Here is a 27,764-nt window from a genome sequence, read left to right on the forward strand (position 1 = left end):
GTGATATATCAACTACTGCATCCCCAAAACAACAATGTAATTAAAAAAATGTATAGAATTAATGTATTTCAGTATCTAAACTAAAAGGAACATCTTGTATAGACTGCGTTGTCATCACTTCATCAGCATCTGCGTCTTTGAGAGTTGAAATTGCATTAAAATTTGATCCGTCATTCTTTATGGAATCACATGCACAATGACATAGAGCGCAGCATATGAGGATCTGTTTGTCTACTGGGATGGTGTTTGTCATATCAGCCCCAGAGGGTCCATCTTATGGCTCTGCAGAAGAACATCATGAATTTTAATGATGTTTTGAATGCACAGGAAAGCACTGTGTGCGTAGTTTGGTGTCACTGCAGACGTATGAGCTAAGCAAGCCGAGTACACTTGGCTTTAAAGTGGAAACTGAAGCCTCAGCTATATTTTTGTTGGGGTCTGAATGAGAAACTCTTGTAAGGTGGATACTGCTCTGTGCCTGAGATTCTTTTCATTGCCTTCTGTGGGGTTCTCTGAGTAAAAGGCCCCTGTTGCTATGGAGCAATGCAGAATGTAAAGGATTTAGTGTCTATGCATTTATGTATGGATCATGTATATGAATGCAGTCACAGCACACTCGCATGCATTTGCTTGTCAGTGCAAACCTTAGTGGCAGGAGTTAGCAATTATACAATTTGCTTGTACATTATAAGGAATGGAGATTTTATCTTCTCAAATAAGTTCTTCAGCTTGGACATGTCAGTGCTGATTGCTATAGGACACATTTGTAAATGTGATGTATTGTCAGACTTTTGCCACTAGCTCTTAAAGGAAAACTAAACATTAAAAATGAATATGGCTACCAATGCCATATTTTAAATAATGAACTTGCAAAGAGGGATAGGATGGAGCACACAATTCAGCAGATTGTACTGCAAAATATTTATTAACACATGTTTCGGACCTTTAAGGATCCTTTTTCATTATTTTAAATAATGAACTTATTGCACCAGCCAAAAGTTTCAGCTTCTCAAAAGCAGCAATGATCCAGGACTTCAAACTTATCTCAGGGGGTCACGATCTTGGAAAGTGTCTGTGACACTCACATGCTCAGTGGGCTCTGAGCAGCCGTTGAGAAGCTAAGCTTAGGGGTTGTCACTAATTATCCAGCAGAAAATGAGTTTGGCCCTTAATATAAGCTGATGCTACAGGGCTGATTATTAAATTCTGATGCTAATTGCACTGGTTTCTGTGCTGCCATGTAGTAATTATCTGTATTAATTACTAATCAGGCTTATATTGTGACATTTCTATTCTATGTGTACTGTATATTGTGAGTGGTCCCTAAGCTCAGTAAGTGACAGCAGCACAGAGCATGTGCAGTGAATCAGCAGAAAAGAAGATGAGAAGCTACTGGGGCATCTTTGGAGACACAGATCTTTACTGCTAAAGGGTTGTGGTTGCCTTGGGCTGGTACAGAAGCCCAAAACATAATGTTCAATATTTCTAGCCTACTTCTTTATGTAGGCTTTATTTCTCATTTAAACCCATAAAATTATTGTGCCCAGGTACAACCAGGAGTTAATCAAATGCTGCTTTCAATAGCTATTGTTTTTACCAATAACTTTAAAAGCACTAAACATTTTTATCAGTGTTTCTTGGAAAGTTGCATAGAATTATGTTTTCTTTTATTAGGCACATTTTTATTTTGGGGTTGACTTGCCCTTTAAAGGAGCTTTATATGTTATTTTGTATTGGTCACACACTCTCTCTTTTTTATCGGGTGCCAAGCCCCTTTTATAAGCACATCCAGCTTTTCCACTACCCCTGTATGTAACACTTAAGGAGTTATTTATCAAATTTGCTTTGCTGGAAAAAATCCGATATTCATGATTCTTTCGGATTTTTCACCCAAAAACTCGGATTTTTGCCCGGAAACTCCAAAAACTTCGGGGTAATACACAAAACCCAGCGCACTTCAAAAAATCATTGGGACTTCTCCCATTGACTTATATGCAACCTCGACAGGTCTGAGATGCCAGATTCTCAAATTCTGACTTTTCCATCCTCTGGGTTTTATTCATTCCTGAAAAATTTGTTATTTTTTAAGAGTCCGATTTTATATATAAAATGATTTTTGCATTCGGAGTTTAGTAAAAAAAAAACACTAAGTCCTCTTTAATAATCACACTAATACTTTATTGTTGGGTGTTTGGCTGCGTACTGTCGTAAATGTCTTACTCTACAAAAATGTCTACTACAGAATGTAACTCTCACACCAACCAGAACCTGACTTCAGCTTGTATTCTACTGGGCCTGCATTACTCTGGCCTTAAGATACACATTCATCTTTCTCAGGGGAAGTTACATGACACTGCCTGTGCCACAGGGGATTTTAACCCAACTACATGATCTGGTAGAGTTATCCTATGACTGCACTAGGACCTACCTAAAGTGGGGTCTGCTGGGAGGCCCTCAGTGTAACTTCAGTTCTGTAGTGTGAGGGTATGTGGATGGGGCAATGCAAGGGGGTCCCTTGAGAGATTAAGGTGGCCATACATGTAACAATTACGATCTTTTCTGCAACCATTAGTTCGTTTCGATGTACAGAGGTAAACACTGGCCGTTTCAAACCTTTAGTCACGTTACTGGATATTCTCAAATTATTACTGTCTTTGACCACCAGAGGCCCCTGTTTTACGAGAGTTGAATTATGAGACAACCTCATCAGAGCAATCATGAACGGTCCAATGGCTGGTGTATAAAAAGCTATGCCAAAGTATTTATCGGATAATTTTAGAAAAAAATTAGCAGCAGTCTTTTGACATAGGCACACCCTCTGATAACGAGGTTTGTTGTAGGCCTTCTCACATCTCCCCACAGTAACTCGAGTTGCCGCCGTGACAGATCAAGCCTTGTTGCTATAGAACACAACTGCCAGCTTCTATTTTAGTGGGGATTAGTAATAAATATATGAATAGACTGGCAACGTGTGTTCCTGGTGGGTGTCGACATCATTTTAATATAATATTTTGACATAATGTTTGCCATTTCCCTGCTGTCACCTCTCTCCCACTGCCAAACACATTTCCCCAACCCATACAAAATCATGAACCCACAGCACAAAAATAGCAAATGTGACATTTTACTTAAGTGCTACAAGTCTCCTCTTTGAGACAGTCTTATTATATACACTATTCCTCTCATTTTCAGGCTAAACCACACGTTTCATTTTTTACTAAATAAATTCGCTCCACATGGGGAAAGAATAGAAGCGATTAGTATGCTGGTCATGTCGTCCTGCTGTACATTTCTACTGCATTAAGGGAAGAATACCCATGATTCCATCTGGTGGGATGCAGCTTTAGAATGGGATATAGTATCAAATGTACCAAAAATAAACTGCTGAAATATGCAAAAACACTACAAAAAAATCAAATAAATGAAAACGTTTTTGGTAACACAGTTTGTGTTTATTGCACCTGAGCAAAGCCTTAAAACTGGCAGTATACTGGGCAATACTCTCCTGGTATCTGATTGACCAGCAGCCCGAACAGACGGATACCATATGTATGGCCATCTTTGTACGCATGTCTGATCATCTGTAATCTGATGGAATTGCAGGATGATCAGATATTTATTAATTTAAACAATAGGCTAAAACTGTTCATTGAGCTCATGTTCTAACATTGTATATTTAGCCCTTTTAAAGCCTTATTTTGTCAAGAAAATCCCGTCACAAGCTCTATGCCACTTCAGGCGACTTCGGAAAACAAAGTGCTCCGAGTGCCATCCCACAGGCGACTTTCATTCTAGCCGGCGGGAAGGCAGTTTGGGGAGATTAGTCGCCGAAGAAGAGAAGATTTGAAGCTGGACGACTAATCTCCTCAATCTGCCTGTGTCTCTGCCCTTATATGCTACCTGCTGATTGGTTGATATAAGTTACTGCTCTTGGGCAAACTTAGTGCCTTTTATTACATAACCCCCAAAGTATCCATAATTATCTCTTTGTAGCTGTGTGGAAAAACAAAGCACATGCCAGATTTTATACTGGAAAACTTCTTTCCCTACATAAAAAGGAATCCCAGTTGCATTCCATGACATGTTCACAGCTGTGTTTGGAGTTGCATGCAATTGTACTGCTTTTATTGCCCACTAAGACCAAGCAAGAAATGTATTATCTGCCATAACAATTTGCAATCTGGGGTAGAACCAGTATGGCAGCACCAAATAGCTTTCACAACACTGCACAGATTTTATTTATACTTATATTTAAATTGCATTAAGGGGCAAATTTATTAAGGGTCAAAGTCAAAATTCAAATTTTTTTTTTAGGTCAAAACTCTCAAATTAGAATTGGGAATTATCCAAACTTGATTCGAGTTTTAATTAGAATTTTGAGATTTATCATACTCTTTCCCTTTAAGAACTCCAATTCCACTATTCGCCACCTAAAACTTGCCGAATTACTGCATAAGTCAATGGGAGAGATCCAGGGATCAATTTGGTGGTTTGCAGCCTTCCTGACATTCAAGTTTTTTTCCGAGCAAAAAACTTGAATCGAGTTTTTCTAATTCGAATCGAATTTGATTCGAGTTTTCTAATTTGATTCAATTACTCCGATCTGAGAAAATTTGATTTTATTAATAAATTTCGATTGGTCGAATTTATGGGAGTTTATAGGAGTTTTAAAAAACTCACATAAATTGGAAATTTGAGCCTTGATAAATGTGACTCTTAGAGGGTTATTTATCAAAGTCCGAATTTATCTCAATATTTTCTGCTACAAACTCCGATCAAATCCGCTCAGTTTTTTTACCCTTATTTATTATTATATTTTCCCGAAAATTTGCTTTGCAGGTAAAAATCAGATTTTCACAAATTTTTCGGACTTTTTTCATGATTTTCATGATTTTTTCGTAATTTTCACACGAAAACTTCTTGCCCAAAACCCATCGCACATCAAAAAATCATTGGGACTTCTCCCATTAACTTATATGCAACCTCGACAGGTCTGAGATGCGGGATTTTCAGATTCTGACTTTTCCAAACTCGGGTTTTAATAAATTCCGAAAAATTTGTGATTTTTTTAAGTCAGTTTTTATCAAAAAAAAAATCACAAATTTTTCGTGATTTTTGAATTCGGAGTTTAGTTAATTTAATTAGTAAATAACCCCCTTAGTGTTATGTAGCTTTGCTGCCTTTGTATTTAATGCACCTTCTAATTTGGTACAGGTATGAGATCTGTTATCTGCAAACCCGTTATCCAGAAAGCTCCAAATAATGTAAAAGCCAACTCTCATAGACAACATTTTATCCAAATAATCCGAATTTTTAAAAATGATTTCCTTTTTCTCTGTAATAATAATAGAGTAGCTTGTACTTGAGCCAAACTAAGATATAATTAATCCTTATTGGAAGCAAAAAATCCTATTGGGTTAATAAATGTTTACATGATTTTCTAGTAGACTTAAGACATGGAGATCCAAATTACTCCTTAGGGAGAATACTCCAGGTCCTGAGTATTCTGGATAACAGGTCCCGTACTTGGAAGTGTATGTGGAAATATTAGAAGCATTGGATGTGTGTCAAGTTCCACTGTCCATGATATGGGACACTAGCTCACCAAGGAGCCTGTTATCTGTTAAACAACAGCCTGTGAGATTATATCGGAGTATAGTAACGGCAATTCATCCTGACGATGTATAACTGTAGAGTAACACATGCACAAGATTAATTACATTGGCTATTAATTATATACTAGACAGGTTGTCTGTTCAGATGGATTAATGCTGTACGATTTTATATGTTTGCACTATTATCTGTGTGAAACCAGGTGTCCCATCAAGCTTGCTATTAAAGTGCTTACTTAGGGGACCAGTTGGTAAATCGCTTTCAAACATTCTATCAAGCAGTAAATATTTTACTGTTGAATAAATCTGCTAAACCTGCTTGTGAAAAGCACAGTATTTGGCACACTGCAGTCTTTCATATGATTGCTGTTCCTTCCTTGCCCATTATCGTACTATTAATGAAATCAGTTTCTGACAAAATGCCAATAAAGCCTCAGATTGCTGCCGCTTATGAATAATAAAAGATTGTGGGACATTCAGTATAGGTCGTAGAACAAGGGCCACCATCAGGGGGAAGAAAGGGGACTATTGTGCTGGGCCCAGTGAAATCTGCATCTGAAGGGGGGGGGGGCTGATGCATCGTTCATTTGAGTAAGTCATATAAAAAGTATGTTCAAATTTGCACAATGTATGTAAAACAGCCCTTGCCTAGAAACTTAACGTAACTAACATAGAAACTTAAATAACGTCCATATCAAGCAATGATAGGGCAGAGCAGTGTGATAAGGCCGGCAGGTTGAAACTTTTAACTCCACTGACCAGCCTATGATTAAGTGCCCAAGTGCACAAAGTGCATAAGGCTTTGTGTAAATCCGTTATTTGACTAAATAAAGTCTGCAGTTCCTTTACTTCCCCTGTCTGTGGGATCTGTATGTTCCTCCTGCTTTTTTCCTTGGTCCAAACTCCACTGACCCCCAATGAATTAAAAGCTTAAGTTAATTTCCACTACTCCCCAATAGTGATGGGCGAATGTATTCGCCAGACGAGAATTCTCGTTGAATTTGCGAGTTTCCCCGTGGCGAAGAAATTCAAAAATTTGACGTGAAAATTCGCCGGCGGCAACGTTTTTTTGACGCCGCCGACGGAATCGATGCCGGAGTCAACTTGGATGTAGGCACCCATTTTGACAAGGGAGAATACCCCCAAATATGCTTTGTGAAATTTTATTCAAATTTTATTTATGCAAATGTTCGCGAAAGCCATTTGGTCGCAAACTTTGCAAGGAAGTCGTAGAGGCATGTTATTGATCAAAAGGGATGCAAACATCGTCACTAACATTGGCAATATCAATGTCACATGCAACAGAAAAACACTGCCCCTACCACCGCTTTGGTGTTTTCAGTTCACCAGCACACAGACCTGGAAATTCACTCTTGAGCATTTTTAGGCCAAAATATGCCTTGTGTGCGCAGTTCATAAAAAGTTTTCATCCCTGTCGCTGTACAAGAACAATTTTCCACCTTTTGAATGAAAATTTTTTAAGTTTTAAAGTGATTTTAAAAATGTGCGGTTACCCTGCACAGGTAAAACTGATGTGTTTACTTCAGAAACACTACAGTTATGGTATCCGTTATCCAGAAACCCATTATCCCGAAAGTACCGAATTACAGGAAGGCCATCCCCCATAAACTCCATTTTAATCAAATAATTGAAATAATAATTTGCAATAATAAAACAGTACTTGTAATTGTTGCTCAGTTAAATATAGTTAATCTTTAATGAAGGCAATATAATCCTATTGGGGTTATTTAGGGGGTTATTTACTAAACTTCAGTCGTGCTTTTTGGGGCTAAACTCAATTTTTTTGAGATTTATTAAAGCCAGCTCAAATTCAAAAACCTACCATCTCAGACCTGCCGAGGTTTTGTATAAGTCAATTGCAGTGGTCCCTATCCTATTTTGCAGTTTCTGTGGTCTGCGTTGGAATTAGCCTGAAAATCTTACCTTTTCAGGGTTTTCGAGGAAAAAAATCTGAAAAATTCAGGCTTTTTACTGAAAATTCAGAAAAAAACGCACAATTCGAGTTTTGATGGGGTTTTATTTGGTTTTTACCCGAACCAATTAAATAAAGCTTTTTAAATAATAAATAAGGTCAAATCATGGATTCTAGGATTCTAACTTGGTCAGACTTTTTTTATTTAAATAATCAGAAAGATTTTAGTAAATAACTCTCCCCAAGTTTAAATGATTTTTTAGTAGACAATGCATAGAGATCCAAATTAGATCCCTCATCTGGAAAACCCCAGGTCCCAAGCATTCTGAATAACAAGTCACATACCTGTACTATAGTTTATATGAATAGATTGCCGTGTAGCCATGGGGCTGAAAAAGGAGAATAGGGCAATTGTATAGCAAATGTAAAATACAATGGGTTTAAATCGGCACCCTTCAAACTGAGTTGGGAGCTTATCAATTTTTGCATATTGGCCGTCCTATGACAGAAAATTGGGCATGTTTAGAAGTCCAAACTGTGCTTGCATGTGCCAGTCAACAAAGGGGGGAAGTCATGGCCCTGTATAGCATGTACTTCTGGAAAACTTGATAGGATTATTATTCTTATCAGCCTTGCAGGCCAGTCACCAACTTAGCAAATTTAGCTTGCCTAATATTGGCAAGTATTTTAGATGTCATACCTCCCAGCACAGCAATTTTTTTTTGATTCTGCCCATTTTTGTGGCCACACCCCCTAATTTCCATGTTCTTTTTACAAAATTTGTAATTTATAATACAAACTGGTGGTTTGGACATTCAGCAACTGACTGGTAACAAAAATGCTGTGTTTATAGTTATTTTCTGTTATATAACAACAGAAAGCTGGGTAAACCATTAAAGGGGTTGTGTCAGGACTTACCCTGGTGGTCTAGTGGGCAGCCGGGTCCACCGCCGCTCCTTCTGCGTGGACGCCCGCTGCGCAGCTCCTCCTTCCTTCCTGGTGCCGGTTACCTCTAAGGCGCGCGCGTCGCGCATGCTCGTTTCTTAAAGGCGCAGTTACGATGGCGTGTGATGTCAGCTCGCAATGATGCCAAATTCAAACAGTATATGAGGGGAATTTAGTTTTAAGCAAGTTGCCCGTTGTTAGTTTCAATTAGCTTGTTCCTGGGTGTTATTACTTGTGATTCCTGTTTTGATCTACTGTGTTTGAACCTTGCCTGCCTGCTTACTACTCTGACCTCTCCAATCCTGACCTTGCCTGCCTAAAACTACTCTGACCTCTCCAATCCTGACCTTGCCTGCCTAAAACTACTCTGACCTCTCCAATCCTGACCTTGCCTGCCTGAAACTACGTTGTTCTCTCCAATCCTGAAACCTTGCCTGTGCTCCGACTATTCTACGATCTCTATCCCGATTCTGGCCTGTCCGACTATTCTATCTGCTTGTGCTGGCCCGGCCTTCCTGTTCCTGGTGGCTTCCTATCTTCCAGCATCCTTGTAAACAGTCGTGCCCCATTGCCTGCCAGAACTTACGCCTTGCACCTCTCGTTAAGTCCAGGTGGCATCTGAGTAAGCCGAGGGCTCCTCCCGAGGCCAAAGGCGGTCACTTAACTGGTGAAGCATGAACCGAGACCAGGGTGCTTGGCATCTGTTCTGGTGTTGGGTGCCGACCGTGACAGGTTGTTCACCTTTATATTAACTTTGAGTATGATGTAGAGAGTTATATTCTGAGACAATTTGCAGTTGGTTTTCATTTTTTTTTTTTATTTGTGTTTTTTTTAGTTATTTTGCTATTTATTAAGCAGCTCTCCAGTTTGCAATTTCAGCAATCGGGTTGCTAGCATCCATGCATTGATCTGAACAAGAAAGATAAGTAATAAAAATTAGCAATAACTATAAATGTGTAGCCTTACAGAACATTTGTTTTTTAGATGGGGTCCCATTTTGAAAGATAGAAAGAGTCAGAGGAAGAAGACAAAGAATTCAAAAACTTTTGCCAATTAATTGGGCCTGTATGCAGTTATCTGAGCCAGTGGGCAATATCAGCCCAGCAACTGAAATCTATGCTGTGGGCAGAAAAGATACACTGGGTGTTTTTAATTTTTACAATTTTTGTATGGAAAAGCACATTTAACTGGAAAAACCCCTGATCGCAATCATTGCATATAATAGATGCATTACTTTTTTACTTTCTAAATGTTTGCATTGTTTATGGGGAAATACATTGTAAGGGTAAGGGCACATGGGCAGATTCGGGGAGATTAGTCGGCCCGGCGACAAATCGCCTCTCCGAACTGCCTTCCCCTACCTTCCTGCCGGCTATAATGAAAAATCGCCAGCGGAATGGCACTCGCCGCGATTCGTTTTTCGAAGCCGCCTGAAGTAACTAGTCTTCCCGAATCTGCCCATGTGTCATTACCCTAAATAGTAGATGCTATATGCAGTATACATGCTACATACATGCCCCCATGCCACGTCTTGATTAACATACAAAGATTAGACTAAAACACAGGCATTTGATCGAAGTTGAAATGGGACAGCGGCTGCTTCCAGGTTATACCTTCCCACTGTTTCTCTTCATTTTGTAACTACCCATTGACATTTATTTAGTATACAAACACACTCGTATTGCTATGCAAAACAATGGTATTGTGCTACATACACATTTACTCATAATGCCGGGTATATCACAAATGGGGAAAAAAGATATTTGTTCAGCGTAAGAGTCATTATAAGTATGTGATCTATTATCTGAAGGGTACTTAATTATTGTGCATTACTTAATATTTTAATGACCATGCCCAGTGCTCTCCCAAGATTTTCCTTGATTTGGTGCAACTATTTGTTATTTGACATGTTTCAGAGCCAAGTGATTTTAAAATAATGTTAATTGTGAAAATTGGTTGTGTGAAACGGTGCCATAAGCAGCCTATTGGGTTTATGTAATGTTTAAATTATTGACTAATAGATTTAAGGTCTGAACTTCCAAATTATGGAAAGGTCCGTTATCCGGAAAACCCCAGGTCCCGAGCATTCTGGATAACAGATTCCATACCTTTATTTTATTTTACTTATACAGGTATAGGATCCGTTATACGGAAACCACTTACAGAAAGGCCATCTCCCATAGACTCCATTTTATCCAAATCTTTAAAAATGATTTCCCTTTTCTCTGTAATAATAAAACAGTAGCCTGTACTTGATCCCAACTAAGATATAATTAATCCTTATTGGAAGCAAAACCAGCCTATTGGGTTTATTTAATGTTTAAATGTTTTACTAATATAAGGTATGAAGATCCATATTATGGAAAGATCCATTATCCGGAAAACCTCAGGTCCCGAGCATTCTGGATAAAAGGTCCCATACCTGTATATGAAGTTTTCACTCTTACTAGCATCCTTGTATGAGTAGATTTATTTTAAACAGACTTAGTCAATTCTGTATAAGGAACTTCTCTCTTTCCTTTTATTGGTGATATGGTTTCAGTATATTAGAGCAGACAGAACTGAATATCCAGGGGTGTTTAAAGCCAGGAAAATCTTTATTAAATACCTTTTCTCCTTCCACTTTTACATTTAAAACCAGAGAGGGTGGATCAATTCTGAGTAGACTTTTGAGTACAACAATTAGCACTCGTATTGAGTGTTAGATCATTGTTATGTGTGATGTAGGAATCTTCTGCTGCATGTGACGTTATTAGCAACCAAACAGCAGTTTGGAGGTCAGAATAGGAATGGGAGATAAATAGGTGAGGCCCTGAAGAGAAATATTAGCAATAAAAAAGTAATCTTGATAAACTTGATTCCTTGCAAGTTATCTTTTTGATTGCCAGGGTTAATGACCCCCTGGTCTGGACTGAGAGTTAAGAAAGGCCCTGGCATTTCAGGTACACAGAGGCCCAATCAGCCCACACAGAGGCCCAAACAGGCACCACCAGCCCACTAAATACTGACTTTCTATGACACCTTATAGCAGCTCCTCTGGCATTTGCCAGAACCCACAGATTGCCAGTCCGGGCCTGATGACCCCCAACAACTGACAACATTTTCAGTTTTAGGGTTTATAGAGTCAATTCTTTCCTAAGGGGATAGGACCGTGGTGAAGCACTGAACGCTAGTGAGATACTCTACTGTGCTTCCATCGGTACAAAACCAGATGCCACAAGAAAAAATTGACTCATGCCTCCTTGTGTGGTGGAATGAATGGAAAAGAGCCCTAAGGCTGGAAAGTGGCAGTATAGGGATGCTGATAATTGAAACTGTAAAGGTAGCTTAAAATCAGAGCACCTGTAATAGAAAGTTTATTTAAAGTTCATTATTTTTGGCAAGTAAGTTTCCTGAACATAAAGGTTGCTGACAGCAGGTAGCATGGCAGTGTTAATTTACTGGAGACGAGAAATCCTAATTGTTCTTTCCTTTCAGCAGGTATCATCAACAGAACTGTGGCTTGGACCTATGAGACTGACCCAGGATCCTATTCAGGTAACACAGTATGGAAGAGTGAAGCTAATATCCATAGCACAGCTGATAACATTTGTTGGAGATAGTTGGGGGCATTTGCCAGTGGGTGCACCTTAACCTATAACATGTTTCTTGCTTTAAGGTTATATAGACAACCAGTGTAGCTGAGACAGACAAGTGTTCTCGGAGGTGCATTATATTTACTGGAAAAATCACAACTTTTCAATTGGTCTTCATTATTTTTTATAGTTTTTGAATTATTTGACTTTTTCTTTGGACTCCTTACACATTTTAAATGGGGGGGTCACTGACCCCATCTAAAAAACAAATGCTCTGTAAGGCTACAAATTTATTGTTCAAATCAATGCATGCTTGCTATGGTAATTTGGACCCTAGCAACCAGAGCTGCTGAATAAAAAGCTAAAAAACACAAAAACCACAAATAAAAAATGAAAACCCAACTGCAAATTGTCTCAGAATATCACTCTCTACAGCATACTAAAAGGTAATTTAAAGGTGAATAACCCCTTTAAGTAATGGCTGTGCAAGCTGATTAGGGCTATTTAATGTTAGACAGTGTCCTACAGTTTGGTTTGGATAACAGGGTTGCTCCCTTGTGTTTGGTTGCAGTAAGAGCCTCTGTTTGCCTTTGTTTACTGAAAAATATGGTCCTTGTAATGTTATTACAGCAGTCCACATGTTCTAGCCAGGCTTCTGACCATTGATTCATTACTTGAAGTGAAGTGCCCCAAGAACATATTAGAATCTAAATTAGGGATGCACCGAATACACTATCCACCCCCGAATCCTTAGCGAAAAATTGGCCGAATACAGAACCGAAACCGACTCCTATTTTGCATATGTAAATTAGGGGTGGGACAGGGAAAACATTTTTGTTTTGTGAGAAAAAGTCACGTGTTTTCACTCCCTGCCCCTAATTTGCATATGGGGACTGAGGTGGTTAATGTGTCTGGACTTAGAGAGCACAAAGTGTTATTTCACTCTTATTTTCTCTGTATTTCCATACATTTATTTCTTAATTTCTTTCTTTTTTTCCCTTCTCTTCCTTTTCTCTCTCCTTCAAGCTGGACCGCATTCATATCCATCCTGGGCTGCATGCGGTCCTCAGGCTGCTGGTTGGACACCCCTGCCCTAAATGCTACTTTTTCTGTGCTTTATCATGTAAAGTTAATGAGAGCACAGTGATACTCTTTTTGTACCATACATTTGCAGAGATCAAGACAGAAGACATTTAGGCAGCTCCTAAAAGTTAGGCTTAGCCATAAACACCATGGGTTTGATTCAGTATATAATGCCACAGATACTGTATATGATATGTTATTGCACATATTAACACATAACATTTTATACATAACACATGAAAAAATACTATTACCACTTGATGTGACTTGAAAGAGAACCAAAGCCTAAAAAGGAATATAACCAGTGTATGTTATATACTGACCTTACTGTACCAGTTTAGCATTCCTATAAAAGTAACGATCCAGCATGTCAAGCCTTTCCTTTTTTAAGTGTAGACCTCCACGGGGCGATTTTACCAGCAATACCTTCCTGCCGGCTATAATGAACAGAATGTAAGTAAGTAAGTAATACAAATGTTGCACATAGAAGCTGATTACATCCGACACGACACAACTGTTGGATGGGAACACTGCATACTGCATCTTCATCCGACAGTCGTGTCATGTTGGATGCAATCAGCTTCTACATGCGACATTTCTATTACTTACATTCGAATCGGCGCATCCGACGTGAAGCTTGTGATTAGTCTCATTGCGTCAGAACGGAAGGTATCGCAGGTAAAATCGCCCGTGAAGTTCTACCCTTAGGCAAACTGCCCTTTAACAAGGAAAGACTTGACATCCTGGATCGTTACTATTATATTTCTGTTAGATCCGGCGCATCCGAAGTGACGCATGTGATTAGTGTCATGTCGGAACGGAAGGTATCGCAGGTAAAGTCGCCCGTGTAGTTCTACCTGTAGAGTTAATTTATAAGGTGTTATGGCCTATCGTTAGCAACTTTTCCATTGGCCTCATTTTAATAGTTTGGAATTATTTGCGTTCTTCTTCTGCATCTTTACAGATTTCAGATGGGGGTCACCTGAGCAGCCAAACAGATTATTGCTCTGCATAGCTACAATTCTATTATTATTATTGCTACTTTTTGATTCCTTATCTTTCTTATTCATCTTCCCATCTGTCATTTAAACCACAGCTTGGTTGGTAGGGTAAATGGGACCCAAGCAACTGGAAAGCTGCTGAAATTGCAAACTGGAGGGCTGTTGAACAAAAAAAATAATCCAAAAACCTGCAGAAAAATATAAATATGAAAACCAATTGAAAATTGTCTTAAAATATGATTGTCCACAGCATACTGAAAGTTTCATTCTCCTTTAACACATATTGTAAAACTGCTGGCTTAATTTTTTACATTTTGTCACATTTTTTAGCTATATATTTAATGCAAGTATTAATGACCTATACCAATATGCTCCTAATTTCCATTTAAGGTATGTTCAGTTTTGCACTCTTTTAATAAACAAATTCCAGTCCAGTTAATCATATACAACAAGCTGGTTATAAATGTTTCTGTCTTCTTTTACAGCCTCCCTCTTCTAAACTGACTTACAAAAATAGAAATATTTTGTACAGGTCATTGCCTGAAGGGTTTGTGTTTATAATGAATGCAGAAATATTCAGTGCATGTAATAATAAATTCACTGTAAGAATTAATCTATTGTAATGCAAGGAATTGAACCTGTAGTGAAGATCGTAGCTTAGTTCCCCTTTAATTAATTTGGGTCAAACAGATCTCACTCACTCTATCAGGAGAATACAGGTGGACTCTGTGCTTAGTAAGCTATTATACATAAAAATATTATTTCTCTATGCCAGCAAATGAGGCAAGCAAGGTACTGTGTATTTTTCCATTTTGCATAAATTAATGAATGTTCTTTTCCAAGTATAGTTTTCTGTTCTGGAGAAAAACATTTGGCTTTTCTATGAGGGAGGATTACCCACTCCTGGGAATAAGCAGCTAAGGTCAGATCCATGCCCCAGGTGAATTAGAGAAAGTTGGAAGAGCCAAGAAACAGAGTCCAGATGTTTGTTTTTTAATTTGTCAGCAATAAAATTCAGGATTGATGAGAAAATGTTGTGGTATTCCGACAAGTCCTACGTAAGAAGTCAGGTCGTCTGTGTTTAAACCAGGGCTGGGGAACAAATGCAATTATTAAATCCAGTCTGCACAGATTTCAAGGGAAGCCAGTTGAGTTCTAAAAATTTAGGTAACAGATATATCAAATAACAAACTAACAATACGCCTAGGATCTGTAAAATGATCTCTATTGGGTCATGATAAATCTGTATTTTGAGTGTCCCATTTGTCACAAACAAATCTACATCAATCAAAATCCTTACTGAATGTTACTCTCCTTTGGTCTATTGTTAACTAATAGTTACCAAGCTTTCATAAATCAACCCTTATAGTTGTTCTATCTCAAGCAATACCTTCCCTCCTCCTGTGTCACTGAGCTATGCTAATGCTTGGTTACACATAGTGAAAATTGCCCGATAACCTTCAACCAAAAACAGACAGTAGTGGAACACTCCAGGCAAACTGTCAGTGAACAGCATGATATATTTTTTTGTGGCATATACAGAGCGATAACATAAAGCAGGCATTGCCTTCTACTAAAAACACTTTATCTGGAATAGTTTTGTGTGCCATAAAATTGGAAAGTTCAACGGAGATGGTACCAGGTGGCATTGAACCAACTATTTCATTATATTTATAATCATAGTTTATTTTTGCAGGGCTGTGCAATACATTAAGGGGATATGACAAACAAATAAGGCCATAAAGTGAGACAAACCAGTCCCACACAAACCCAGAGGTCAGAACACTCTGCACATGAGAATTTAGTCTTGAGGTCTATTTTTATTGCCTTTATGCTGTAATAGCTTGAGACTAGGTGGCAGTTGTTCTCAATATTCCATCATACATTCAGTGGGTGTATTTCTCTTCAACGCGGCTTCATAGTTGACCAGCTTAAAACAGAATGGGTGTAATTGGTGCTTCACTGCACCTTGTTGAACAAACACTTTGTATAGGAACCTCTGGTTTTGGATCAACTAAGTTAATGAATGAGCTTCTTCCCAGAAGGAACATATTGACTGTTACATAGCAAGCTTGTTCGGGTTATAATATACAATATGCAAAACTTTAGAGAACCATCAACATTTTCTGGTCCAAAGAGTATTTTTCCCCCAACTGGAGAGCTCCAGGGTACTGTATATTATTTGCTCCAGTAAGAAAAGCAGATTTATTATGCTAGGTGTCACCCATGTTTTGTTGTGGCTACAAAACCCCAGAAAATACCCTGCCACAGACAATACTCAAATAGTGTAGTTTTGTGAATGTTTTATGGCAAGGCATTTTTCGGTGTTTTGTAGCCTGTTTTGTAGCCTGCTACAAAACACAGGTGACAAATAGTACAATGTGTGATTGTCCTTACAGTTAAAGGAACAGTAACATCAAAAAGTGAAAGTGTATTAAGTTAATAAAAATATAATGCAGTGTTGCCCTGTACTGGTAAAACTGGTGTGTTTGCTTCAGAAACACTACTATAGTTTATATAGTAGTATAATATATTTATATAGTAGTATAGTATATAATATATAAATATAGCAGCCATTCAAAGGAGAAAATGCTAAGGTAACACAGCAGCTCTGTAGAACATAATAGTGTTATCTGTTATCCACTATTTAACCTGTGCCATATAGCCTTTTTTTTCAATTTCCACCATTGCTACACAGCAGCTTATTTATATGAACTATAGTAGTGTTTCTGAAGCAAACACATCAGTTTTACCAGTGCAGGGCAACAGTACATCATATTTTCATTAGTTTAAAACACTTTAATTTTTTGGTGTTACTGTTCCTTTAATTCCTTTAATTACTCAATTATGTCCCCCTGTTGCAGGCCGTAGTGCCTTGGGGTTATCTTGTATTGCACCCAATCTCATATCCAGTAAATAATATAATTTTGTCACTTCCAAGTACAAATATCCATTTTCTGTCTGTCTTTCTCCCAATCTTTCAGCCTCTGTACTTATTAAATCCTTTTTGATTTGATATTAAAGTTAATTTGATCTGCTATATGATATTGTGTGGGACTCCACTGTACTAACTTGACAGTCCACAAAGGAAAATGGCAGAGATTATACTCTATACTGCTTGTCAAACAAAACTGGAAAAGGCAAGTCAGTCCGTTTTTAGGATAATAACTGTTTGTGAATGATGCCCTTTTTTTGCTGTGTGTGTACCTCTCTTTTCAGAGAATACAGTGATAAATGAGCCAAATAAACCAAGCTTGAGTTTTTCATAAAATTCTTTTGTGCAATTCATGGCTTTGGAAAACAACACAAAGGGGCAGATTTATCAAGGGTCGAATTTCGAAGTAATAGGAGTTTTTTTGAACTCCCATAACTTCGAAATTTGAATAAAAAAAGACCAATCGAAATTTATTTTTAAAAAAAAATCTAAGTTTTTAACTTTGGGTGAATGGGCTGTATTCGAATTGTTCGAATCAAAGTTTTAGCGCATTCAATCGAATTCGAATCAAATTATTTCCCCCAAAAAACTCCAAATAGGTTCTAGGAGGTCCCCCATAGGCTAAAACAGCAATTTGACAGGTTTTAGATGGCGAATGGCTGAAGTTTTAAAGAGAAAAATACATGATACATTTCGATATTCGAATAGTCAAATTTTTTTCAAATTCAAAGCAAATTTTGGCCTATTCGATAGTCGAAGCACACAAAAATAGCTCGAAATTAGAATTTTTTTATTTCAAATTTTCACTTCAGCCCTTGATAAATCTGCCCCAAACTGTTGCATTATAATCACATGTTCATGTGTATTTTCAGGTGTTGCTAGTATTTGCAAAAGAAGATAGCCAGAGCGATGGGTTCTGGTGGGCCTGTGATCGAGCGGGATACAAATGTAATATTGCTCGGACGCCGGAGACTGCCCTTGAGTGCTTCTTGGATAAGCACCATGAAATCATTGTCATAGATCACAGGCATTCAAGATACCTTGATGCAGAAGCCGTGTGCAGGTAACCACAGTGATATAGAATAAGGCTGGTTTATGTCTTAGTCATTCAACAGAGCAGTCCAGACTCACCCCTACTCTTTACTGAGTGTCTCAGACGGACTGCAGAGGATTCAGTGTGCCTGCATTCACGCAGAGATCCTCCAACTCCGATTATCCAAAACGAGAAAAAACAAAGAAAATGTATTGCACACTACCTCATAAACTAAAAAACACTGTTTATTATTACATTAAAAAACACGCAGGTAGCTGCTGTGGAACGGACGCCTTACGCATTTTGGGAACAACCCTTATGCCAATGATGTTCATTCCACAGCAGACCCCTGTGTTTTTTCATGTAATAATAAACAGTGGTTTTTACTTTGTGAGTTAGTGTGCTCTACAATTTTTTTGTTTTGTGTCATGTCTTACATGTGTCTGTGCCACCAGATTAAATGCAGAATAATGCAACGAAAGGCATGGACCTTAGATTGCCACCAATCCTGTTTGTATATAAGACAGATATCGTTAGATGTTATATTTCCTTCATTTGGGAAATCAGTCACTATTGTTACAATTTTGCAACATTTAGTTGATCCATTTCTCAGCAGCATCTCTGGAGTATTAGCAACTATTCTATCAATTCTAACAGCTGCCTGTAATGAAACTCAGAGAATCTGCTCAGCAGGGACAAAGATAAGAAATGTAACAGTTTACAGGGTCGGCGACCCCCCTCCCAGAGCTGCTTCAAAAGGTGAAAAATGACAATTCACACTTCAATACTAGAAAAACTGTCACACATAGAAAATAGAAAGTCATTGGAAAAAGTGGTTATTTCTGGTGATCTATCTGAAAATAACTAGTTGTTTGAAGGTGAACCACCCCTTTATTAAACAAGCCAAAAATGTTTTAGCAGTGATACAGATAATAAAAATAACTAAATGCTTTGCTAAGCTAAATTAGAAGGGACTTTTATTATTGCATATCATCGGATGCTTCCAGGAATACTAAGCACATTAGAGTGTGACCTTATCGGTTGGGGCTTGTGCTCACAACAGAAAGTAACTATTCTACGTCACAGCCTGAATGTATTCCTATGGCCTTTTATGACTAGGTGTGTAGCCAACTTGGGTTGCTATCTGGAACCCAGCACTCGCTCAGGTCACTTCCTACAATAAAGGGAAAATAAAGGTGCCCTTGTCTGCAAAAAGCTTGTCCTGAAGTCACAACATCTATCCTATACATAACTGTCATTGCACCTAGCTAGCTCATGTCTAGACATGATGTAATCAAATGCGCCCCCCCCCCCATCCTACAAAACAATTGGGTCCTGGTTTAGATTCTGCTTACACCTTTCACCCAATGACAGAACCATTGAATCTCGGCATTGTGCATGGAACCTGAAACATATTTCACATACATATGGTAGTGGCTGTACAATACATCAGGAATAGATGGGACAGATTTATCAAGGGTCGAATTTCAAAGTAGTGGGAGTTTTTTTGAACTCCCATAACTTCCAAATTCCAATAAAAAAAAGACAAACCGAAATTTAATAAAAAATTTAAAATTCTTTTCTTCGGGTGAATAGGCCATATTCATTAGAATAGTTTGAATTGAAGTAACATCGTATTCGATCGTATGCGATTCAAAGTTTTTTCAAAAAGTCCACCAATTGACTCCAAATAGGTCCCCCATAGGCTAAAACAGCAATTCGGCAGGTTTCAGACGGCGAATGGTTGAAGTCGAATTTTTAATGATAAATTTCGATATTTGAATTTTAAAATTTTTTTAAAATTCAAATCTAATTTGGACAATTCCCTAGTCGAAGTACACAAAAATAGCTTGAAATTTACATTTTTTTACTTCGACCTTTGATAAATCTGCCCGTGTGTGTGTATGTGTATATATATATATATATATATATATATATATATATATATATATATATATATATAGAACAGTCCTAGTCAGGTGCACTCTCTTCCAAAAAACATCCGCCTAGGTGCAGGTAAAAATATCACTATCAAACCCTCTCAACAAACCGCACTCCAAGGACTTGTGAGTTGTCAAAAATCAAAATGCCTTTATTTCAATGTTTCGGCTCTCACTCGTGAGCCGTCTTCACTTTCCTGAAGACGGCTCACGAGTGAGAGCCGAAACGTTGAAATAAAGGCATTTTGATTTTTGACAACTCACAAGTCCTTGGAGTGCGGTTTGTTGAGAGGGTTTGATATATATATATATATATATATATATATATATATATATATACCTAAAGTAATTTTAGCACCAACACATTTCCAGAGTTGTATTCCTTTAATAAATAGGAGGTTCATCTTAAATTAACATTGGGAGGCAATGGAATGGAAGGGTGGAATTTCGATTTCATAGGAGTTTTTTAAAACTTCCATAAACTCCCATGAACCCTGAAAATTGACCAATCGAAATTTCTTAAAAAAAATTACATTTTTCAATGTCGTGTGAATACTATGGACCTGAAAACTTAAATCTAATTTGAAACGAATTTGATTTGAGTTTTTCAAATTCGATTCAGGAAGTCAGGAAGGCTGCAAACAACTCCAAATTCCCAGGAGGACGTCTTCCATAGGCTAAAACAGCAATTCAGCAGGTTTTAGTCGAATTAGAGTTCTTTATAGGGCCAGTGTATGATAAATCTCAAAAATGAATACAGGTATAGGATGCCTTATCCGGAAACCCGATATCCAGAAAGCTCCGAATTACGTAATGGCTGTCTCCCATAGACTCCATTTTATCCAAATAATCCAAATTTTTAAAAATGATTTCCTTTTTCTCTGTAATAATAAAACAGTAGCTTGTACTTGATCCAAACTAAGATATAATTAATCTTTATTGGAAGCAGAACCAGCCTATTGGGTTTATTTAATGTTTAAATGAATATCTAGTAGACTTAAGGCATGAAGACCCAAATTACGGAAAGATCCATTATCCGGAAAACCCCAGGTCCCGATCATTCTGGATAACAGGTCCCATACCTGTACAATTTTTTTTAAAAAAAAACTCGAATCGAATTTTAACAATTCAATAGTGGAATTTGACAGTTTTGGCCATAAAAAAAAAACCTTGAAAATTTGAATTCAAAATTTCACTTCAACCCTTGATAAATCTGCCTCTTAGTATATTGTGTACACATTGATATGCTGATACAATTAAAATTGGTCCATTTTTAAAGAACAATTTGCTAATTTCTTCTCTGTCCCCAAACTCCAGGGGCAGCAGCCTGAAGGTCTTTTAGGGATACATAGTGGGCAAATGCTGGCCTGAGTACCAGTAAGGGTGTGATTGAGATGAAAGCATATTCACTACCTTAAATGACCTAGCTTCAGCACAATGACTAATGCAACATTTCACTTCTCTGCAACCTTGTTATATGCTATGGGGGCCTAGGCAAATGTTTAAGGCTGTATAACGTTTGTTTTGCTTCCACAGGTCCATACGAGCAACAAAGCCCTCAGAGCACACAACGATTCTTGCCATCGTACCACGTGTGTAAGTTGGTGACACCTGCATTTGTTGTGATTGGAATCAGCAGGATTCAAAAGCCAAGCCCAGATGCGACGGAGAAAGCATTAATGCCCCTGCTTGCTTATACAGTGTTGTAGTAGAGCAAAGAATGTTTGAGGGTTATAAAAATTTAAAAAAATTGCGATACTACACCAGAAACAGATACTTATTGATTCTCTTGGAATAGGTACGGTACTTTCAAAGATACACATACTCTCTGGTACTCACTTTATCATGATTAGATGGGCCATGTAGATGGGCACAATTCCCCCTACTGGCCTAATGCATAATTACAATTAGTCTGAAACCTATTTGACATCTCATCCCATACACTTATCATTCCAGGTGGAATTTTGTCTGTCTACAGCTAGAGGCATATTGGGTCAGGGGTAGAATTTTTACAGTTTAATATTTGCAAGTGAAAGGCTCTGGTACTGTGAAGGACTTTTGTGTTATGAATCAGTAAGCTAACAATATGCTTCATTTTGTAACTTTCTGTTTCAGAGCTTCTGATCAAGAGGAGATGTCTGTCCTTCCCCTGCTGAATGTGGGATTTAATAGGGTAGGTAAAGGAAAACCGTGTAAAGGGGCTGTTCCCCTTGACGTAGAGAGTGATATTCTGAGGCAATTTGCAATTAGTTTTTATTTTTATTATTTGTGGTTTTTGAGTTATTTAGCTCTCCAGTTTGGAATTTCAGCAACCTGGTTGCTGGGGTCCAAATTACCCTAGCAACCAGGCATTGATTTGAAGAGACTGGAATATGAATAGGAGAGGGCCTGAATAGAAAGATGAATAGGGATGCACCAAATCCAGGATTCGGTTCAGGATTCTGCCAGGGGACTTTCAGGGACTCAGATCTAGGCTAGTTGGCTGCTAGACAGTGTCTTTATACCTATCAAGCTTCCTTTTAAAAAGTGAGAGGCGCTCACTTATTATATGGGCACAGGGACAGCCGTATTATCTGCAATTTTGGCTGTTGCTTGATGGTTTAGATGGGCTTTGGCTGCATTGCTGTTGTGCTGCTATCAGCCTCACTCCCTGGCTCCGTCTCTCACACAAGGGAAAAGAAATAGAATTAAGAAATAGCATTTTATAGTTTTATATGTTACTTGGTTATTGCTAAATACTGGGATAAATTCAACTTTGGTGTTTCACGTATCCAGTGATATTCCATCACTGACAATATCCGAATATTAGTAAATATGAATGATTCCTTTGACGATATTCTCTTTTTCCCCCTTAGAGATTTGTGGAGAACGGCAGTATGATCGCATGTTACAATGAGCTGATCCAAATAGAACATGGCGAGGTGCGATCTCAGTTCAAACTGCGGTATGTAGAAATAAAGTGTTTTCCCCAAAGTGGTCAAGGCCAGCAGGAAATAAGCTCCACATAGACGTGACGATTCTTCTTGCCGAACGACCGATTTTAAGTCCAACCAATCCTTAGAAATGATCGTGCGGTTAATGGGATTCAAACGAACATACATCTTACGATTTTTCAGCCGACATCTGTCAGGAAATTGATCGGCCAGGTCAAAAAATCTTTGTCGGTCACAGTGCAATCTATCTATGTTTGCAGGGCCAATCAGGCAGCTCCCCTTTGTTTTCCTGGCAAATTGGTCTTTTTAGTTGATGGTAAATTCGTATGATCATTCCGAGAAAATCTAGGTCTCACAATGAGGATCTGATCTTTTAAAAATCTCAACATCTATGGCCAGCTTTAGTCTAAAGTAAAAGGGCAACTTCCATTGTAGCGGAAACCATTTTTGGTTTCTTTTTCTCTGGCTGTTAGCCAAGTTGCAAGATTAAACTTATTTATTAATTAGTGAGCATATGCAGCAGAATGTACAGGTAAATCACTGGGAGGGCTGCAGATTTGATGCACCACATCTCAGTAGCATCCTAGAGCACCATAAGCATGTGGCATGTGACTAGGGTTGCCACCTAGCCGGTAAAATACCTGCCAAGGCCGGGGGCCGGTATTACAAATTTACCAGCAATGTAGCTGCCGGTAAATTTGTAATACGATTAAAAGGAGCCCTCGGCCTGCCCCCAATCCCCTGGAACATCCCCTGAAACTTACCTTTTTTCTTACTTCTTCTATCATCCGTGGTGTCCGTGTCGTGGCCCCACCCATTTTGATGTCACGGCCCGCCCCTTTTGATGTCACTGCCCGCCCCTTTGTGTCCCCGCCCCCAGCAGCCGGTAAAAGGTTTTTAAAAAGGTGGCAACCCTACATGTGACTTACATGAGAAAATGGCCTATTAACATCAGAAGAATGGGGACTGCTGGGTAAAACTTTAAAGACACGGATCATTACTATATTAAGGCTGCTGTACCTCTAGTATAAATCAAATATATAAAATACATAGTTTCTATTTAAGCTTTAGTTCTCCTTGTATGGGTCCATCAGCAACATTTTTATTAAATTACTATTGTAATATATATAACAGTCTGATGAGTATCCACACTCAAATGCAAACTTTGCATGTATAATTGGGGTGCACAGTTAGTTAATCTTTAGTTCTCCTTTAAAGAACAAGGGAAGCCCAATGCACAGATGAGTACCAACGAAGATTAAAAAGGGTTTTCCCTGGGCCAGCATTCCTTTTAGTAAAAAAAATGCTCTGGTCTGGGGGAAAAACACAGAGCAGACTTGAACTTGTGCAACTTGTGCAGTTCAATGGGAGGTCTCTTATATATTGGTACTCTCCAGTAAATCAGCCTTCCCTTGTTATTTAAGGGAAACAGGAAGTCTCTGACCCACAGAGCAGATTTATATGTTCATAATTAAGCCTTAATACATTAAGGGGGTTATTTACTAAAATATGAATTTATCTCATAATTTAAATAAAAAAAAAAAGCTTGACCAAACTCCCATGCCTTATTTTGCTTTATTTATTAATAATATTACTCGAATAAATCAAAGTAAACTTTATTGTCATCTCAGCAGTATATGAATACACAGTGAGACGAGACGACGTAAGGAAAAACCCCGATAAAATCAAGCGAAAACCCCAATTGTATGATTTTTTAGATTGATTTGCCGAAAACCCAGAATTTTTCATATTATCGGGCTAAACCCAGTGCAAACCGCAATATCTTTAAATTGGGATAGGGGCATCTCTCATTGACTTATACATGACTTTGAAAGGTCTGAGATGGTGGATTTTCGGATTCGGGCTTTTTGCAGCATTGAAAAGTTTTTGCCCAAAAAACCCAGACCAGAAAATAAAATGAGTTTCATAAATAACCCCCTAAGGGTTGAACTTTGATCAGGTGTTTTTGTTTTTTTTGCTCACTCTGCTAAAAATTAGCTTTGTACACTTAATGTGTATCTTTGCTTTCAGGTCCTGTAACTCAATATTTACAGCCTTAGACAACTGCCAAGAAGCTATTGAAATAACTAGTGAAGATCATGTCATACAGGTATCTATGCTTACAATAGCCACTGCAGTTCCATGGCTCTGAGATTTTGATTTTGTCCTGATGCAGATGAAACAGATTCTCATTTGCAGGATAGTTGCTTGGCAGTTTTTCACACAACCTATAAAGGCACCACTACTACCCTCCCCAAAAGCTTTTTACAGTGTTAAGGTGGCTGTGCACAGGGCAATCAGTGCTACTGACTCAACCTCAGCGGACAGTGCCTCCCCAACAGACTGAAAACCAACCAGATATCTATTGAGCAGATTAGGAAATCCACAAAATGCAATCCTCTCCATAGACCAGTCTATGTATGCCAGTATGATGGGTGGCCAAAACATGTAAAGATTGTGCTTGTTTGGCAACCTCGCCAAATAAGCAGATCCTGCAATGTATGCCCAGTTTTACACATACATTAAAGCATTTTTGTCAGGAATCACCATGATATGAGTCCAGGAAAGCCCAACACAAGGCTTCTAGAGGTACACCTTAAAATTAAGCTTTGTTAAATTGTAGATACTAATATTGTAAGACAATTTATGATGCAAAAATGCATTTTTACAATGAAATCCACTTATGTGGTGGATCGGAGCATATAGGTGTTTTCTCCACCAGCGTTCCTTTGAATGACAGATTGCTAAAAGGCTGGAATAGATAGTAATACAAATAATAAATATGCAAATCTAACTGCAAAATGACTGTTTTCTGGCTGCCACATGTTGCCGGTGTAAGATCCAGAATATAAAAACCAATAAATGAAAAACCATAAAAAAAGACAAAAAGAATATGTACTGCACATATCTACAAAATACTGTTAGTTAAGGTTAATATCTCCTTTAACTGTGCATCTAGAAGTATAAAATATGGCATAAGATGAAATAACTGTTTATTAAGCAGCTGGAATCCCCCAGTGCAAGATAAAAGGGAATTGGCAGCCTAATGTACACATCTGCGCTTACACAGAATATTCCTCAAGTGTGACCAAATTCTGTTTCTCCCTCTTTACCTGACCTACAGTGTACCAAATTAGTGCCCTTGTGTGTCAGTTGTTGATGCCAGTAAAATGCATGGCAGTCCCCTGTATATAACATTATAGTATTTTTTAAAGATTTTAAGGTTAATGCCATTCTGCTATAATCCCATGCTGTTCATTGCTATGGAAAATACTAACGCTTATCACAGAGCAGTACATTCCCACAATGAAGCAATAGAAATGCCTTGCAGTGTTGAAGCTCAGGATCAATTCAAGGCCAGCAAGTCTATTCTGAGGTTTTTCAGCTCAATGGCAAACTGGCTGCCTGATGGTTGATAATGACAGAAGGAATATCTTTATATTAGTTATTTGTGGTAGCTATTTATAGAGGTTTGCTGTGCATCCATTACCCTCATAACTTCTCTGTTACCAGATAGGTGCATGCACATAACAAACACTGTCTTGTGCATTTAGGGGTGTTCTGCAAAGCACCCCATAGTGCAGCAACGTAACAAGAACACGCCACACCCCCCCCCCCCCACAAAAATAATCTTCCAAGGGGCTGGCAGCCCCTACCCGGCCCTTCCTATACCCGCCCATTCATGTCCTCCCACTTGCAGGTAAGACAGCAGCTGAAGAGGGGGATTTCTAACAACTATAGACATGGTATATTTTAACTTTTTAATATTTTAAGTTGTGATTGATGTTTATTCAGTGCGAAGGTTCTAAGTACTTGTAACTTGTCAGTATGTTAACCCAGCCTTTGAACGGATGATGGGATATCATAAGGAAGAACTTATTGGAAAGGAACTTACTGAACTGACAAAGAGTGACAAAAACCGTGCAGATCTCTTGGACACCATTAACACGTGCATCAAAAAGGGAAAGGTAAGATCACTGTGTAAATGTTAATGAACAAACAAGAAGGTTTATTAGTAACAGAAATGGCCCTGGTCTAAATACTAAAATGAGTCAGTAATTGCTCATCATAGAACCTAAACATGCATAGCGAGAAGGGAAAGATCTTCCAGCTATAACAAGGGAATTGCAGTTCACAATGGAAGATATTTTTTTATTAAATAGGAGCGTGAGAAAAGAGCATGTGTAGTTAATTGTATTTCTTAAAATACTGGCACCACCCCAGTGAATTAAGAGTTTCCTTTTCCTTTAAAATGTAAAACAAAAATAGGCTAAATATTGCACTTGAGTCCAAACTAGGTACCTTGCATACATACCGGTATTTCTAATTGTGTGCTATCCAGTCGCTATATTATTTTGCTTTATTGAAAAATAAAGTTGCAGTTATTGTATGTATGCTTATGTGTGCGCGTATTTTTGTACAACACTAATAACTAGTTTTTGTTCAAATTTACTGCAGGAATGGCAGGGAATCTATTTTGCAAGAAGGAAATCGGGAGACAGCATTCAACAGAATGTAAAAGTAACCCCAGTTATTGGACAAGGGGGGTGAGTCAAAGAGATAGTTCTCCTATATTGCTGCTGAAATTGCGATTTAGCAAGGATTTAAGAAGTTTAAAGGGCACCTGTTGGGTTTCATTTCACCCCACTGGAGGTGCAGGATAATATAGAGCCCACACTCCAGTTGGAGGAAGCAATACTGTTTTTTGCAAAAAATGCTCCTACCAAGAACTATGGGGAGCTCCTCCTAGTGCCAGCAACCATGCTTAGTTACA

General features: G+C 38.3%; 1 protein-coding gene across 4 annotated transcripts in view; it reads left to right on the forward strand.

Annotated features, from left to right (window-relative positions):
- Positions 1–27,764, forward strand: part of LOC108717944 (high affinity cAMP-specific and IBMX-insensitive 3',5'-cyclic phosphodiesterase 8B) — a 98,102-nt gene that overhangs the window by 54,129 nt on the left and 16,209 nt on the right. For 2 of the 4 annotated variants that reach the window (XM_041568959.1, XM_018265406.2), the window contains exons 2-9: positions 11,968–12,027; positions 17,957–18,147; positions 21,594–21,653; positions 22,173–22,230; positions 22,913–23,001; positions 25,022–25,100; positions 26,818–26,958; positions 27,449–27,537. In XM_041568959.1, coding sequence (XP_041424893.1) covers positions 11,968–12,027; positions 17,957–18,147; positions 21,594–21,653; positions 22,173–22,230; positions 22,913–23,001; positions 25,022–25,100; positions 26,818–26,958; positions 27,449–27,537 — 767 coding nt within the window. The remainder of the gene's footprint in view (positions 1–11,967; positions 12,028–17,956; positions 18,148–21,593; positions 21,654–22,172; positions 22,231–22,912; positions 23,002–25,021; positions 25,101–26,817; positions 26,959–27,448; positions 27,538–27,764) is intronic. The other 2 variants (XM_041568963.1, XM_041568956.1) reach the window with 1 other exon arrangement.

The sequence above is a fragment of the Xenopus laevis genome, chromosome 1L (assembly GCF_017654675.1).
Source record: "Xenopus laevis strain J_2021 chromosome 1L, Xenopus_laevis_v10.1, whole genome shotgun sequence".
Taxonomy (NCBI): Eukaryota; Metazoa; Chordata; class Amphibia; order Anura; family Pipidae; genus Xenopus; species Xenopus laevis.